The 13,252-nt window shown below is 41.3% G+C and overlaps 1 protein-coding gene across 1 annotated transcript in view; it reads left to right on the forward strand.

Moving 5' to 3' along the window:
- The first annotated feature begins 8,962 nt into the window (after window positions 1-8,962).
- Window positions 8,963-13,252, forward strand: part of LOC120529865 (XK-related protein 4-like) — a 332,019-nt gene continuing 327,729 nt past the window's right edge. The window contains exon 1 of the mRNA XM_039754084.1: window positions 8,963-9,893. Within this exon, the coding sequence (XP_039610018.1) occupies window positions 9,211-9,893 (683 nt within the window). The 5' untranslated portion in view covers window positions 8,963-9,210. The remainder of the gene's footprint in view (window positions 9,894-13,252) is intronic.

Genomic DNA, 13,252 nt, shown 5'->3' on the forward strand with positions numbered 1-13,252 from the left:
AGGGTGTCCCATTTGGCACCCCAACATTTCTTTCAAGGCCCGTGTTTCCCACATTAACTCCACATTACTTAAGAAAGTAAGCTTTCAGGGGTGTATGGCCAGTTGTAACTTAGTCACGGATCTAACAACCCAGGCATTTACATGTTCTCCCTGAGTCTGTGTTTACTCCAACTTACCAAAACACATGCAGGTGAGGGTAATGTGTGATTCTTGGTGCTTGTGGGTGTTTATGGGTATATGCCAGTAACAGACTGGCATCCAATTCAGAGTCAATTCCTGCCTTTAAGTTGATGTCGGTATTGTCTCTGGCTATACCTACCACCATGTAATGGATAAGGCGGCATTGAAAATGAATGAGACTGATGTTAAATTTCATCTAAGACAAAGGTGGTACTAAAAATGTTAGTTCTCAGTTCTGTTCCTGTGTACCAAATGTGCAGAATTTGTATGTTTTTGTGTTCCTTCTAACAAAAGATGTGTAGGTTAGGTTAAATGCCAAGGCTAAGTAGACCAATATGAGAGAGTGTGTCTCCTAGTGAATCTCTATTCTGTCCAATGGGTGTTTTTACAGAACAAACATGTCTATATAAACCCTGCTTCTCCATAAAGCTGTAATTAAAAATGTGCATTCTGTGTAAGTGTTGGATACTCCATAATTGGTAATTTAACACTGGTGGAGAAGGCAGTCACAGTCTGGAGAAAAATGTGTAACTGGCCACCAGAAGTGAGTTGCCTGAAACTTGGTATAGTAAGTGGCCTAGGGAAGACTAAGAAAAAGCTGCAAGATATTCCACATGTGGCCTGGATGCCCATTCTACAGCGAGTCCAGGGAAATCTGACAAAGAGGCCAGTTCTCACTTGCCCATCACCTAAGAGTCACTATAGGACTGTCTTTTAAAAAAATGAGCATGGAGGCTGCCTGAAATACCCGCCCCTTTAAGATCAACTGAAGGCTCAGCAGTCCTGGGAAACCAGGTGTAACTTGAAGGTCCTCTTAACCTGGTGCACTAAAAGGTCTAACCTGACCCTCAATGCAGTTCTCTGGCTTTTTTTTTTCCCACATGCCAAAGACTTATGGGTGAGCTTAACTGGTGACTCTAAATTGGCACATTATGAGGGAGTGTGAGTTTCTGTGTGATGGTGTCCCGTGAGGATCTAGTGTCACATCTAAGCCTGGCTCTTGCCTTATGCATGATGCTGCTGGCCTGACTCTAGTCTTTATGCCCCTGAATTGGATTAAGCATATTTCATAATGGCTGAATAGATGATATAAAGAATTTTGAATGATTCCTTCCAGCCATATTTCTGCATTCAGTATTGTGTTTATCCTGATTGGGGATGAGAGAGGAGGACTTATAGGCTGTCCATCCTTCAGATTATGTCTTACAATAAAGCTATTAAGAAAGGATAGACACTGACAATAGGTACTTAGGCATACAGAAGAAAATGGGATGTAACTGCTTATTGAAAAAGATGCATCTCACTGTTTATGGAGTTTAACAAAATCATTTTTCTACAATTCGTTATAATTATCCTAAAATGTATTCTGGTACACACATAACAAACATGTGTTAACATCTTATTTACATAACAATCCAGTGTGCACATATTTTTGAATACACACTGAGACCACTTAGGACTGTGCACTGTAATCTCATTTAGACAACATCAACATCCTTTACAATTCTGCTCATCATTAGACTAAATAACAGAGAAAGTAAAGTCGACATTCTTCATGTGCACTACCAAGAAGAAGTATTTTTAAAGAGCTGTGCCTCTAAGGTCTGCTCTATTAAATGATGTATGAGTTAAAGAAAAGAGGATTTATGAAAATCAGCTATTGAATGACTCTTTATTTGATATAGCGCCATTACCAGCATAAAAAAAACACTGTATGCAGAATGACACTAAGAGGATCACAGAAAAGGCTTGTCATCAGGGATGGTAAAACCAGAGAAAGTACTGCTAACAAGAAGTGGCAGCACGGTAAAGTATTGTAGGGTCCATTTCAGAGAAGAGTCCGAAAGTGAAGAGGTGGGTCTTCACTTTCAATTTAAATGTCACAATAGATGAAGCATCTCCAACAGCCCTAGGGAGAGACAGAGAGAAAGATGCATACAATACAGAGGCAGTAGTACTACTACATGTACTCAGTAAGGTGAAATTCTGGCTTGCATGGCCGACTCACCCGCAACATCTCACCACTACCCTGTTAAACAAGACGATAAACAAGAATGCAGTAAAACGCACAATTTAAATTTATTACAAACTCAAATTAGCTTACCTGATGTATTCTTTACCTCTTCTCTATGTTTTCACTACCTGAAGCCTGAACAATTCTGGTCTCTTTTTGTCCTGCCCTGCTTTGTTTTGCTTTCTACGTAGAGGTTGTATAAGTAAGAGCCCTCCATCCATTCTTCATTGAACCTTTTTAATCCAGTTCCATGTGTAGGGTGCCAGACCCTACCCTGACAGCACTGAAACAAAAAAAGATACAAACCCTGCACTGGATAAACACTCCCTCAGTCCCCCATACCAATTTATAGCGTTCTGATTAAATGCGTTATTTTTTTTAACGCGTTATGGAGTACATTCATCAAAGTTTCTCAGCTGTGCTTGTGCTAAGAAAAGGAAACATTTTAAAAATAACGTAACGTGATTCTGCGTTAACCGCATATTTTTTCATACGTCTCAAACCAAGGGGATGCGAGGGTAAAATGAATTGGAAAGCGCGTGTACATACTCAGTGCATCCCCTCTCGGGAATCGAACCTCAGAGCTAGAGGCGAAGCCTCTACCATTGCGCCACAGCGTGTGGCTTGTCTATTTGAAAGTATGTAGATCGGATATATATATACCCGGGTTTCGCAGCGGAGAAGTAGTGTGTTAAAGAAGTTATGAAAAAGAAAAGGGAACATTTTAAAAATAACGGAACATGATTGTCAATATACAGTAATTGTTTTGTGAGTGTTATGAGTGTTGCTGTCATCAAGGATTTGATTATCATTATTTCTTTCAATCAGGTTCGTATTTGTACGATGTGTTGTGTTCAAGTTACATTCCGTGTTTGTCAATCATTGTAAAGATAACAGGTTTCATTCATCGAATTGTTTCTTACTGCATCAATAAACAGCTCCTCTTCCTCTTTATCTGAGACGTGACACACTGCATGCATGGGTTTTTTTTACACTGTCTTCCTTTAGCGGGACATTGACTTTTTCCACTGTATGCTTTGTTTCCGCAGTAGCTGCACTTATGAATATGCTTGTATGTATCAGACGCTTTATATTTTTTTGCTGCCTTCTCAATTGTGTAATTCGGTTTTTGTTCAGCACTCTTTGGAACTGTTGCTTTTTGTCTGTGCACTGCGTCAGTTCACGTGAGCCGCTCAGTGTACATGCATCGAAGTTTCCCAGCTGTGCTGGTGCCATGTCATGCGATGTCCACGGCTGTATTTAATGTTAGCAAAGACCCGGCGCTTAAAAGTTTCTCTCGCAGTTTCGCTGAGTTTGTGCCAAATACCACCCTGACCATCTCATTTTCCTCTGCATAAGCACAGTCCTTCACACGTGAATATTTACCGGCAGTGTTTGTATTGGATTGCCGCTGATGGACGGCCTTATATGGGCAGGCACTAAATTACGTGGGAGGCGTAACTCCGCCTCCCACGGGCATCGAGCAGAAGTCTATTATAGTATATGGACGAAAAAATAGGTTCCAGTTATGACCATTACGCTTAGAATTTCGAAATGAAACCTACCCAACTTTTGTAAGTAAGCTGTAAGGAATGAGCCTGCCAAATTTCAGCCATCCACCCACACGGGAAGTTGGAGAATTAGTGATGAGTCAGTGAGTGAGTCAGTGAGTCAGTGAGTGAGTGAGTGAGTGAGTGAGTGAGTCAGTGAGGGCTTTGCCTTTTATTAGTATAGATAAGCAGAATTTTAAAGTCAATCCTGAATGACACAGGTAACCAGTGTAGTGACATTAAAACTGGAGAAATGTGTTTGGATTTTCTTTTCCTAGTTAGGATTCTAGCAGCTGCATTCTACACTCGTTGCAAACGATTTATGTCTTTTTTGGGTAGTCCTGAGAGGAGTGCGTTACAGTAATCTAGTTGACTGAAAACAAATGTGTGAACTAATTTCTCAGCATCTTTCAGTGATATAAGAGGTCTAACTTTAGCTATGTTTTTTAAGTGAAAAAATGCTGACCTAGTGATCTGATTAATATGCGATTTAAAATTCAGATTACAGTCAACAATTACCCCTAAGCTTTTTCAGTCCAACGGGTATATTTAACTGGACTTACATCCAATGTTGCCTATATAAACTCTTCTTCTCCAAAAGTATAATTGCAAATATATAGGGGAGGGGGGTACAAAAGGGATACATCCTGCATAAGTGCTGGATACTCCATAACTGGTAATAGGCAGTGAAACTGGTGCAGAAAAGAGTTATGGTCTGGACAAAAACATGTAACCAGTCAGTGGGAGGTAGGCAACTGAAAAGTTGCTTGAAATTGTGTATAGTAAGTGGCCAAGACAAGACTAATAAAAGGCTGCAGGGGCCAGGATGTCCATTCTACAGTAAGTCCAGGGAAGTCTGATCGGAGGCCAGTGCTCACTAGCCCATCACTACAATTCTTTAGAAGGCAACAATGGACTGTCTCCTTAAGAGAATGGGCATAGAGGATGCCTGAAATATCCACCCGTCTAAGATCAACTGAAAGTTGATGATTATAGAGAGATCAGGTGGAACTTGAGGGTCTTCTAAACCTGGTTCAAGACCAGAAACAGTCCTGCACTGTTAACCTAGATAGGACGTCCTTGGGGGGTGGGAAAGGAGCACCAAAGAAACTGGAAAAACTCACAAAGACACAGGGAGAACATGCAGACTCCAAATTGACAACAACCAGATCCAGATCTGAGTCCAGGCCACTAGATCCAAGAAGCAGTAGCTCAAACCACTGCACTACAGGGAGGCAATCAATAATCAATCAATCTTAGTTTTATATAGAACCTTTCATGAAACACATTATCACAAGAGAGTTTTAAGTCACCTCTTCCGGCACACATCATTTTATACCTGAGGTGTTCAACACCAATCTCAGAGGGTCTGCAGTAGCTGCAGGTTTTCATTCTAACCATTTTCTTAAGTAGTGGACAGTTTTTACTGCTGATTAACTTCTTTTATCTTAATTTTAATTGACTTCCTACTTAAGATTCACACCTCTTGTTTTATTTTTCTTTCTACTCATTTGTAGACAAGCAATAATGAGCTACAAAATGAGCCAACACATGACCAGCTAACCTGTGTCCACCATAGAGTATCTGAAAATAAAGAAAGGTGAAGGTCTCAATAATGTTGATCTGCGCAGGTCCACAAACCATTTTGACGGTGCTCTTAGAAATAACAAAACCAACAGTTTTGGAAATGTCTGCTGTGGCCGAATGAGAGCACCAACAAGCCTTGAAATTAAATAACGGGTTTAATTAACAATTAAAACTTACTTCTAATTTCGAAACTGGTTGGAGAGAAATTGTTTTGGAGTTTGAGGCCCATGACTTAGCTGGTCATCTGTTGGCTCAATTCACATATCACTTCTGTTAGGCTGCCATTTAAGGAAAAAAGTAGCAACTCAAAGGACTGAGTCTTAAAAAACAAGGTAATGAAAATGATGGGAAAAGAAGTCATTTAGGAGCAGAAATTGGTTACGAATTGGTAAAGTGGCAGGAAGGAAAACCTGTAGCCACTGCAGCCCTCCAGAGTCAGAATTACATACCCCTGTTTATACTTTCTAAAGAGCATTTCTAGTATACAGAGAAGAGAGATTGAGCAAATGCAGTAGAAGACATGCAGATAAATCAATCTTTATTTTACATAGTAACCTACACAATGTGCCTTATGAAACAAATAAGTACAATCCAAAGAAACAATGAAATACACGATAATGAAGCAGACTTGTGAAGAGTCCACGTGAATAGATTGTACCTAGGTGTAGACTGCTAGTCAAGCAGGATTAATATAAGAAAAGTTGGAAAGTGTGAGACAAACTAAAGGATACACTTGCGGGTTGGAATTATTAAAATAAAAATGGTTTCATCACAGCACAACCAGCCAAGATGTACTCATGTCAGTTCTCTTTTCAGATCACTACATTGGCTCTCTGTAGTGGCATGTATTAAGCCCCAATCTTTGATGCTTGCCTACAGAGTAGTCAATAGGTCAGCACTCTCTCTCTCTCTCTCTCTCTCTCTCTCTCTCTCTCTCTCTATATATATATATATATATATAGTGTATATATACTAGGGGCCCCGCCCCCTGCTCACTTTGCTCACCAATCCCCACGAGCAGGTGCTGGGTGCCTGCTATTTGCAGACTAAGCTGCTCAAAGGGGCTCTGGGTGCCCCTCTGTTAGAGAAAGCAATTGTATTTAGAGAGTTGGTATAGAGAATAGTATGTGGGGTGTGAGAGGAAAATGATTTGGTCCTTAGTTATTATGGATAGAAAATCAGTTACTTGAGTGTTTTACTACAACTGTATATTTTAAATATCAATGAATAATAAAATGCTATAAAAAGGAAAAGTAAAAAAATAGAAGTAAAAAAAGTAAAACATAACAAGAAGTAAATAAAAAATTAAATTACACTACCGTCTTGTCAAAAACAATATTATGAATGACTTCATCTTCTAACTTACATACTATAAACGTTACTTTTTTGCATTTCTGTTCGCATATTGTTCGGGACATTTTTCTCTTTCTCGTTTATTGGACAAATCTCTTTGTTCTTAATTTGTATTATACAGTATGAAGCTCTTTTTTGTTCATTTTCTTTTTCTGACATTCATTATCAGCTCTTGCCGCTGTTTTTTTGTTATCACAATCTAAAATTCAACGTTCGTGAATAGATAATTTGCTTTTCTGCCTTGCTGTTATAACTGACGGCATTGAAGGGCGAGTTAGCACTAAGAGTGTCACAGGGTGGTACGGAGAGAGAATGTGCACAGTAATGATTAGGTGAGCAGTGTGGAGGGGAGTGGTCATGGTTGAAAAATGCAGACACAATGGAAAATCTTTTTAAATATAATATATATATACAGTATTTATATATATTGTGGACGCGGCCCAGACACAGACAGGCGGACATGTTGTTAATCGCCACCACATGTTTATTTTATACAAATATTTACAATTATCAAGTCACTCAGACTCAGTCCAATTAGTGCACAAACCCCAACATACAGTCCTGGCCACAAAATGCCTCTCTTCGGGCCGCCTCCACTCTCTCTCTCGTGTCTTGTCCTTCTTCCACCCGACTCCAGCCTTGAATGAAGGGAGACAGCCCCTTTTATACGCTCCCAGATGAGCTCCAGGTGGTTCCCGGCATTCCCCTCTGGACATGCCCCAGTGTGGCGGAAATGCCGGCTGTTCTCCCGGAAGCTCTCTGGGTGTCCCTCTTCTTCTTCCCCCCAGCACTTCCTGGTGTGGCGGAAGTGCTGAGGTCCAGGGTCCCCAAGGCATTGGGGCGCCTCCTGGCGGTGACCACGGGCCCCTACAGGGTGGGACTTCCATGCCCTCAACCGGTGGCCCCCAAAGCAACCAGGATGGCGGCCCCCACGTGATCCCAGATGGGTGCACGCCCACTTCTGGTCCTTTAAGGCGTCCCGGCCGGGTCGTCGCCCCTGGCATCCGCGACAATATGTATATATGGAGACATTGTAAGGCTCCACTCAGTTCTACTAATAAATGGCATCTGGTGATGTCAGCTCTGTGTGGCATCAAATCTCTAAGCAGACACTTCATAGGTAGCTCCTAGCTGGTGGAAGGAGCTGCCTACCTCCACTGGAAAGTCTGACTTTCTCAATGCATTTAAGAAGCATATGAAGTCTCTTATTTGGTGATTTTCTGTCTATCTAGCTGTTACGTCTTTGAAGCCTAGGAATTTTAACTTGCTTGTCTTTTGTTCTGAGCGCTTCCCTGGTGATGATCAATTCAATAACCTTGTGTTTTAACACTTTTTGCCAAAAAGTCCACCGGACTGATGTTTAATGGAATATGTTGACCTGTTTTGTAAGTCACTTAGGATTAAAGTGTCAGAAAAGCAAATAAATATAAATGTAAAAGTGAGCCAATAGGCTGATTGGATAATTCAGAGATCTGGGCACATGCAGATCAGTGACATCTTTTTAGATTCGGGGGCATAATTCCAGCTTGCCAGAAAACACCAGACACACACGTAACCAACCAAGACTCTAAAACATCAGCAAGCACTAAGGACCTTTGTATATATGAGCTGTTTGCAAGATTGTTTCCAGATTGCTTTTTTGACAGTTCAGACTAACTCAGCCCCCATTCGCGGTTTATTAATGCTCACCTGAGACCTTCATCTGTGTAGTTTTAAACACTGACTTGAAACTGACCGAAGCCTCTCACGTTGCCATGACATGTTGCTTACTTTGAGCTGTGATCAGACCCCACGCGGCCCCCCAGTCGCAGTCAGTTTAATTTTGGCTGAACCTTGCCCCAGCACGCGCAGACCCCATCCCGGTTGACATTTCTTTGATATTTACCTACGTTCAAATGATGTGTTTTATACTTGCTATCCATCGACACACAACTGAAGGTTAAAAGTGCCTTAAAAAATTATGAGACTTTAACGACAAACTGTACAAAAACGACACCAAACTGAGGCGGCTGTAGGTCCCCTTCCCCTTTAAAAAGACGCTCTCCGCAGCCACCTTTCTTTTTTTTAAAATGGGTTATGAATAGGTAGTGATCAATTCGGAGATGTATGTATTTACTCGTTCGCGTTTACTTTCGAATGGCTCCGTTTCCAAACACTTGTCTGTCTTTATTACCGGAATGAAAGCAAAACCAGGGCGGAACGATGCGAGCCACTACGACAGCTGACACGCCACGCAGAGGGGAACACCGCCCAGCCGAAGCCCTCTGTAGCGGCGCGGCTCAGCTACTGCAGTTGGCCACTCTCTGCGGGACCGATGACATCATGCCTGGAGAGCTCGCACCCGTCGCCGAGAGGAAGTGAACGGGAGTCCCCGTGGCGGAAGAGGCGGGCGCTGAGTCCCACTCCTCTCCACTGGCACACGGAGACGGAGAGAAAGGCGAGGAGGTGGAGAGCGAGCGAGAGTGAGAGAGAGAGTGAGAGTGTGAGAGAAGACGGTGTCCGTCAGTCTAAGACAGGGCTGCTGTAATGGCCGCTAAGTCCGACGGGGTATTAAAGATGAAGAAAAGCGAAGTGGCGTTCACGCCTCTGCAGAATTCGGATCATTCGGGCTCCGTGCAGGGTTTGGCTCCGGGCTCACAGCCGGACTCGGGGACGGGAGAAGCGGAGTATGGGGAAGGAGCGTCTCGCTGTTGCGGCTCTTCGTCCCTCTGCCTCCGCCTGGGCAGGGAGCAGCAACACTACTCGGTGTGGGACTGCCTCTGGATTCTGGCCGCCGTCGCTGTCTACTTTGCTGATGTAGGCACGGATATCTGGCTATCGGTCGATTACTACCTGCGTGCCCAGTACTGGTGGTTCGGGCTCACCCTCTTCTTCGTGGTTCTCGGCTCCTTCTCCGTGCAGGTGTTCAGCTTTCGTTGGTTCGTCCATGATTTCAGCACCGAGGAGAGCGCAGCGAGTGCCGGCTGCGCTCATGTGGACGGCAAGCTTCTTGGCGGCTCTGCCGCGCCCGTTGACTCGGATGCCCGGCCCTCTACCCCGCAAAGACAGGCGTCCACCGCCAGCAAGAGCAACACGGCGAGTAACAGCAGCAGCGGCAGCAGCGGAGGCGCTGCTCGTCACGGCGAGAAGAAGAGATCTGCATCGTGCTCCTTCTGCATCTGGCTGCTGCAGTCACTCATCCACATCCTGCAGCTGGGGCAGATCTGGAGGTAAGAAGGGCGAGGGACCGCGCCGCTCGTGTTGCTATTGAGATAGGGAACCGTGACGGGGAGGAATGGGTGGGGTGGAGGGCTACTGTTACCTGGACGTGAACGCTCCCATCTGTTCAAAAGCAAGCAACTATAGGCGGTTTGTATGTGTTAATTGGCATTGCACCGTATTGTAGTATCTATATAGTGCCTTGCTGTTTCAGCGGAGAGCTGTCACAGAAATGCAAGACTGTAGTGAAAAGGCAAGCACTGTCTGATCGTAGATTGATTGATATTAAAGGGTCTGAATGTCACAATGTGCACCACGTCCCCCGGTTTTGGATTGCATCGCTCCAGTCCATGAAAGAGATGTGCAGGACGAAGGTTGGCAGCAAAAGCATCCCGTTGGGTTTTAAGGTGAATCATTTTAAACACCTTGCTTTAAGTTTGCTGGGATAAAAGAGACCCAGATGCTCATTTATCAAAGTGATTGTGTTTTTGACTGTTTGGACTATTTCCACGTAACACAGGCACGGCAGGCGCATCTTTGTAAACTTTACAATACTTGCTTCATCCGCTCCAGAGCGCACCACCGTAGGACTGGCTGGTAGGATTCCGTGTGCCTATTGGCAACTTGTACTGCCGATTTATTTGTAAAGTACTGTACGGTGTTTTACACCTAGAATGAATTACTCGCACTTCTTGATGTTCTTACTTTTTAAAAGATTTTGTTGCATTTATTTTTTATGATTTCTTTTGAAGTGTCGAAGACACTGTCATTTTGCAGTCGTTTAGTTAACATTTTGGGAGAAGATGCCACATATTGTGGAAGTGTTGTTATATCACATTTTAAACACTTTGCCACGAAATGGCAGGCTCAGTAAACAGGGGATTCAGTACCTGTTAGTATCTTGTGATCTGCAAAGAACCAAGTCATTTAAGTTTACCAGGTTTTAAACGACCCTCCAAGTAAATAGGATCTGTGTCATAATTCCCTTCATGCCACATCTTTGTCCAGGGGAGTCACAAGAAGCCCCTTCTTTATATAGCACACTTTTATTGCAAAAGCCATCTTTAAGCACTTTACAAGTACAGGTACTTAGTAGAACTACTTACCTTTGTTTTTGTACAATTGAAGAACATTTAATTTAGTCAGAACTGAGAATTGAGCAAACTGATTATCCAATTTCTAAACAGCTATGCCACACTGCCCGACAGAATAAATTTCTCAATCTAGTTCGCATACTGAGGTACCGCTGAATTTGGAAATGCAAGTTTGAGTTTATAAAGGCTTCTCTTTTAGTCTTATAATATTAACTCTAGGAACTATTTATATTTAGTTTAGAACAGAGACAATAAGTTTAGGCATTTACAGACCAAAATACACTCTCCATACTGAAACATAAAACACAAACATGTATTTAATTAATTAATAATAACAATAATTAACAATTATGATTGGTCCACTGTGAAGTGTACAAAGACGTAAGGTATAATGTTGTGTATCTAACTTAATACGATCAATGGGCAGCATGGTCTTTAATGCTGTGGGCTGTCATCTTCAGACTTTCTTCATTTTCTTGTTCACTCACTGTCTGTATGGTATTTTCATGTTGTAAGGGGATTTTTCACCAGATACTCCACTTTATCTTTCATATTCCAAAGTCATACTACATACATACATACTGTTAACTCTTGGCTCTAAATTGCCCTAGTTTAAGTGACTTTGGGTTTTTGTGTGAATGTGCCCAGCAAAGAGCAAATGTCCTATTTGGTAGTAAGCTCCCTGCAAACCTAATAGTTGAATAAGCAGCTCTAGGAAATGCATGTTACATTTCTAATAGTAAGGTTAGCATGATTGCTAGCATTGCTGCCTCATAGATCCAGTTTGAATCCTGTGCCCGGGTGTTGTCCATGTGTAGTCTGCATGCTGTACCTGTGTGTGTGTGTGTGTGTAGTTGTTTTCTCCCAGGTACTCAATTTTTTTGCTCAAATTTTCTAAGATTACATGTGTTAGGTAAAATTCTCCATCCAGATAAGGTCCTGTATTTATGTGCATAAGTGGGGCCTATCATGGACTCGTACCATATCAGCTGTTTGATGTGGCCTTGCACCCTGTGCTGGCACAATTCTGTCTGGTCTCCCAGGATACTATTTAGATTAAGCTGGTGTGAGAATAGAATATAATAGCATCTAATGCACAGTTCAAAATATATATATAGATATAAAAGTTTTTGAAGTGACACAATTTTATTCAAAAATGCACTAATAAGTAAAAAAGAAATTTTTTTCTTGTTCTAAGATTTTGTTGGTCATATATGACGAAAAATTAAACCGCGAGAAGCCCATAAAAGAAGTAATTTAATTCAATTAAAATGCATAGACTTGTTAAAGTGAAATTTCTAACCAGCTTAGCTATGCAAACAAAATGACACATCACATAAAAGTTTATTAAAGTAAGTAGGATACTAGTTATAATTGGAAATATTTTCAAATTGTAAGAGTTATTTTTTTGGAATTATTTAAGGAATATATTTTTATAGCCACCCTAATGCCACAGAGTCCCCTGCACATTACAATAACCTTGACTTGGGTGGGTAGGTGCTGTGGTTAAACCTTACACGTGTGAACCTGAAATGTGCTTTTGTCTGTTGGAGAATTGAACCATCACTCTTTCTTAGAGTAGCCCAACACTTTATCAATTGAAGCCAATATCACCAAATCACTGAAAAGAGTATTATCGGCAAATTTGTATATAAATGATGAAAAATTGGTAAAAAAAAGAATAAAAGAAAAGAGTTTGTGTACATTGGTCTTGAACCTTCGACCATTTGATTGAATATCCAACACGCTAACCACTTGACCAATGCTGCTTAATTGTGAATGTGAATTTCTCCTTGGGATTACTGAGTATCTATCTGTCTCTATCTATCTAATTTTCACATTGAGGAAATTTGACATAACTTTGATATTAATTAATCAAAATTATTTTTTTTGTAATTAATTTGTCGACATTGGTCTTGATCCTTTGACTGTTTGATCGAAAGTTTAACACGCTAACCACTTGACCAACACCTCTAATTTGTCATATATATGTGTGATATATATATATATATACTGTATATATATATATATATATATATATATATATATATATATATATATATATATATATATATATATATATATAATGTGTGTGTGTTTATTTGGTAAAAGTATTATATAAGAAATTTAAATTTCATGCAATTAAGGTACAGATCGTGGGTCAAAACTGCTAAAATATTGCATTGTCACCGGAGATTACCATGCATGCAAAGTTTAAAGCAAATCGGTTTGGTAAAAGTGGGTAAAAAAATCGATTGCAAAATTTTATCCAGACA

The sequence above is a fragment of the Polypterus senegalus genome, chromosome 5 (genome assembly GCF_016835505.1).
Source record: "Polypterus senegalus isolate Bchr_013 chromosome 5, ASM1683550v1, whole genome shotgun sequence".
Taxonomy (NCBI): Eukaryota; Metazoa; Chordata; class Cladistia; order Polypteriformes; family Polypteridae; genus Polypterus; species Polypterus senegalus.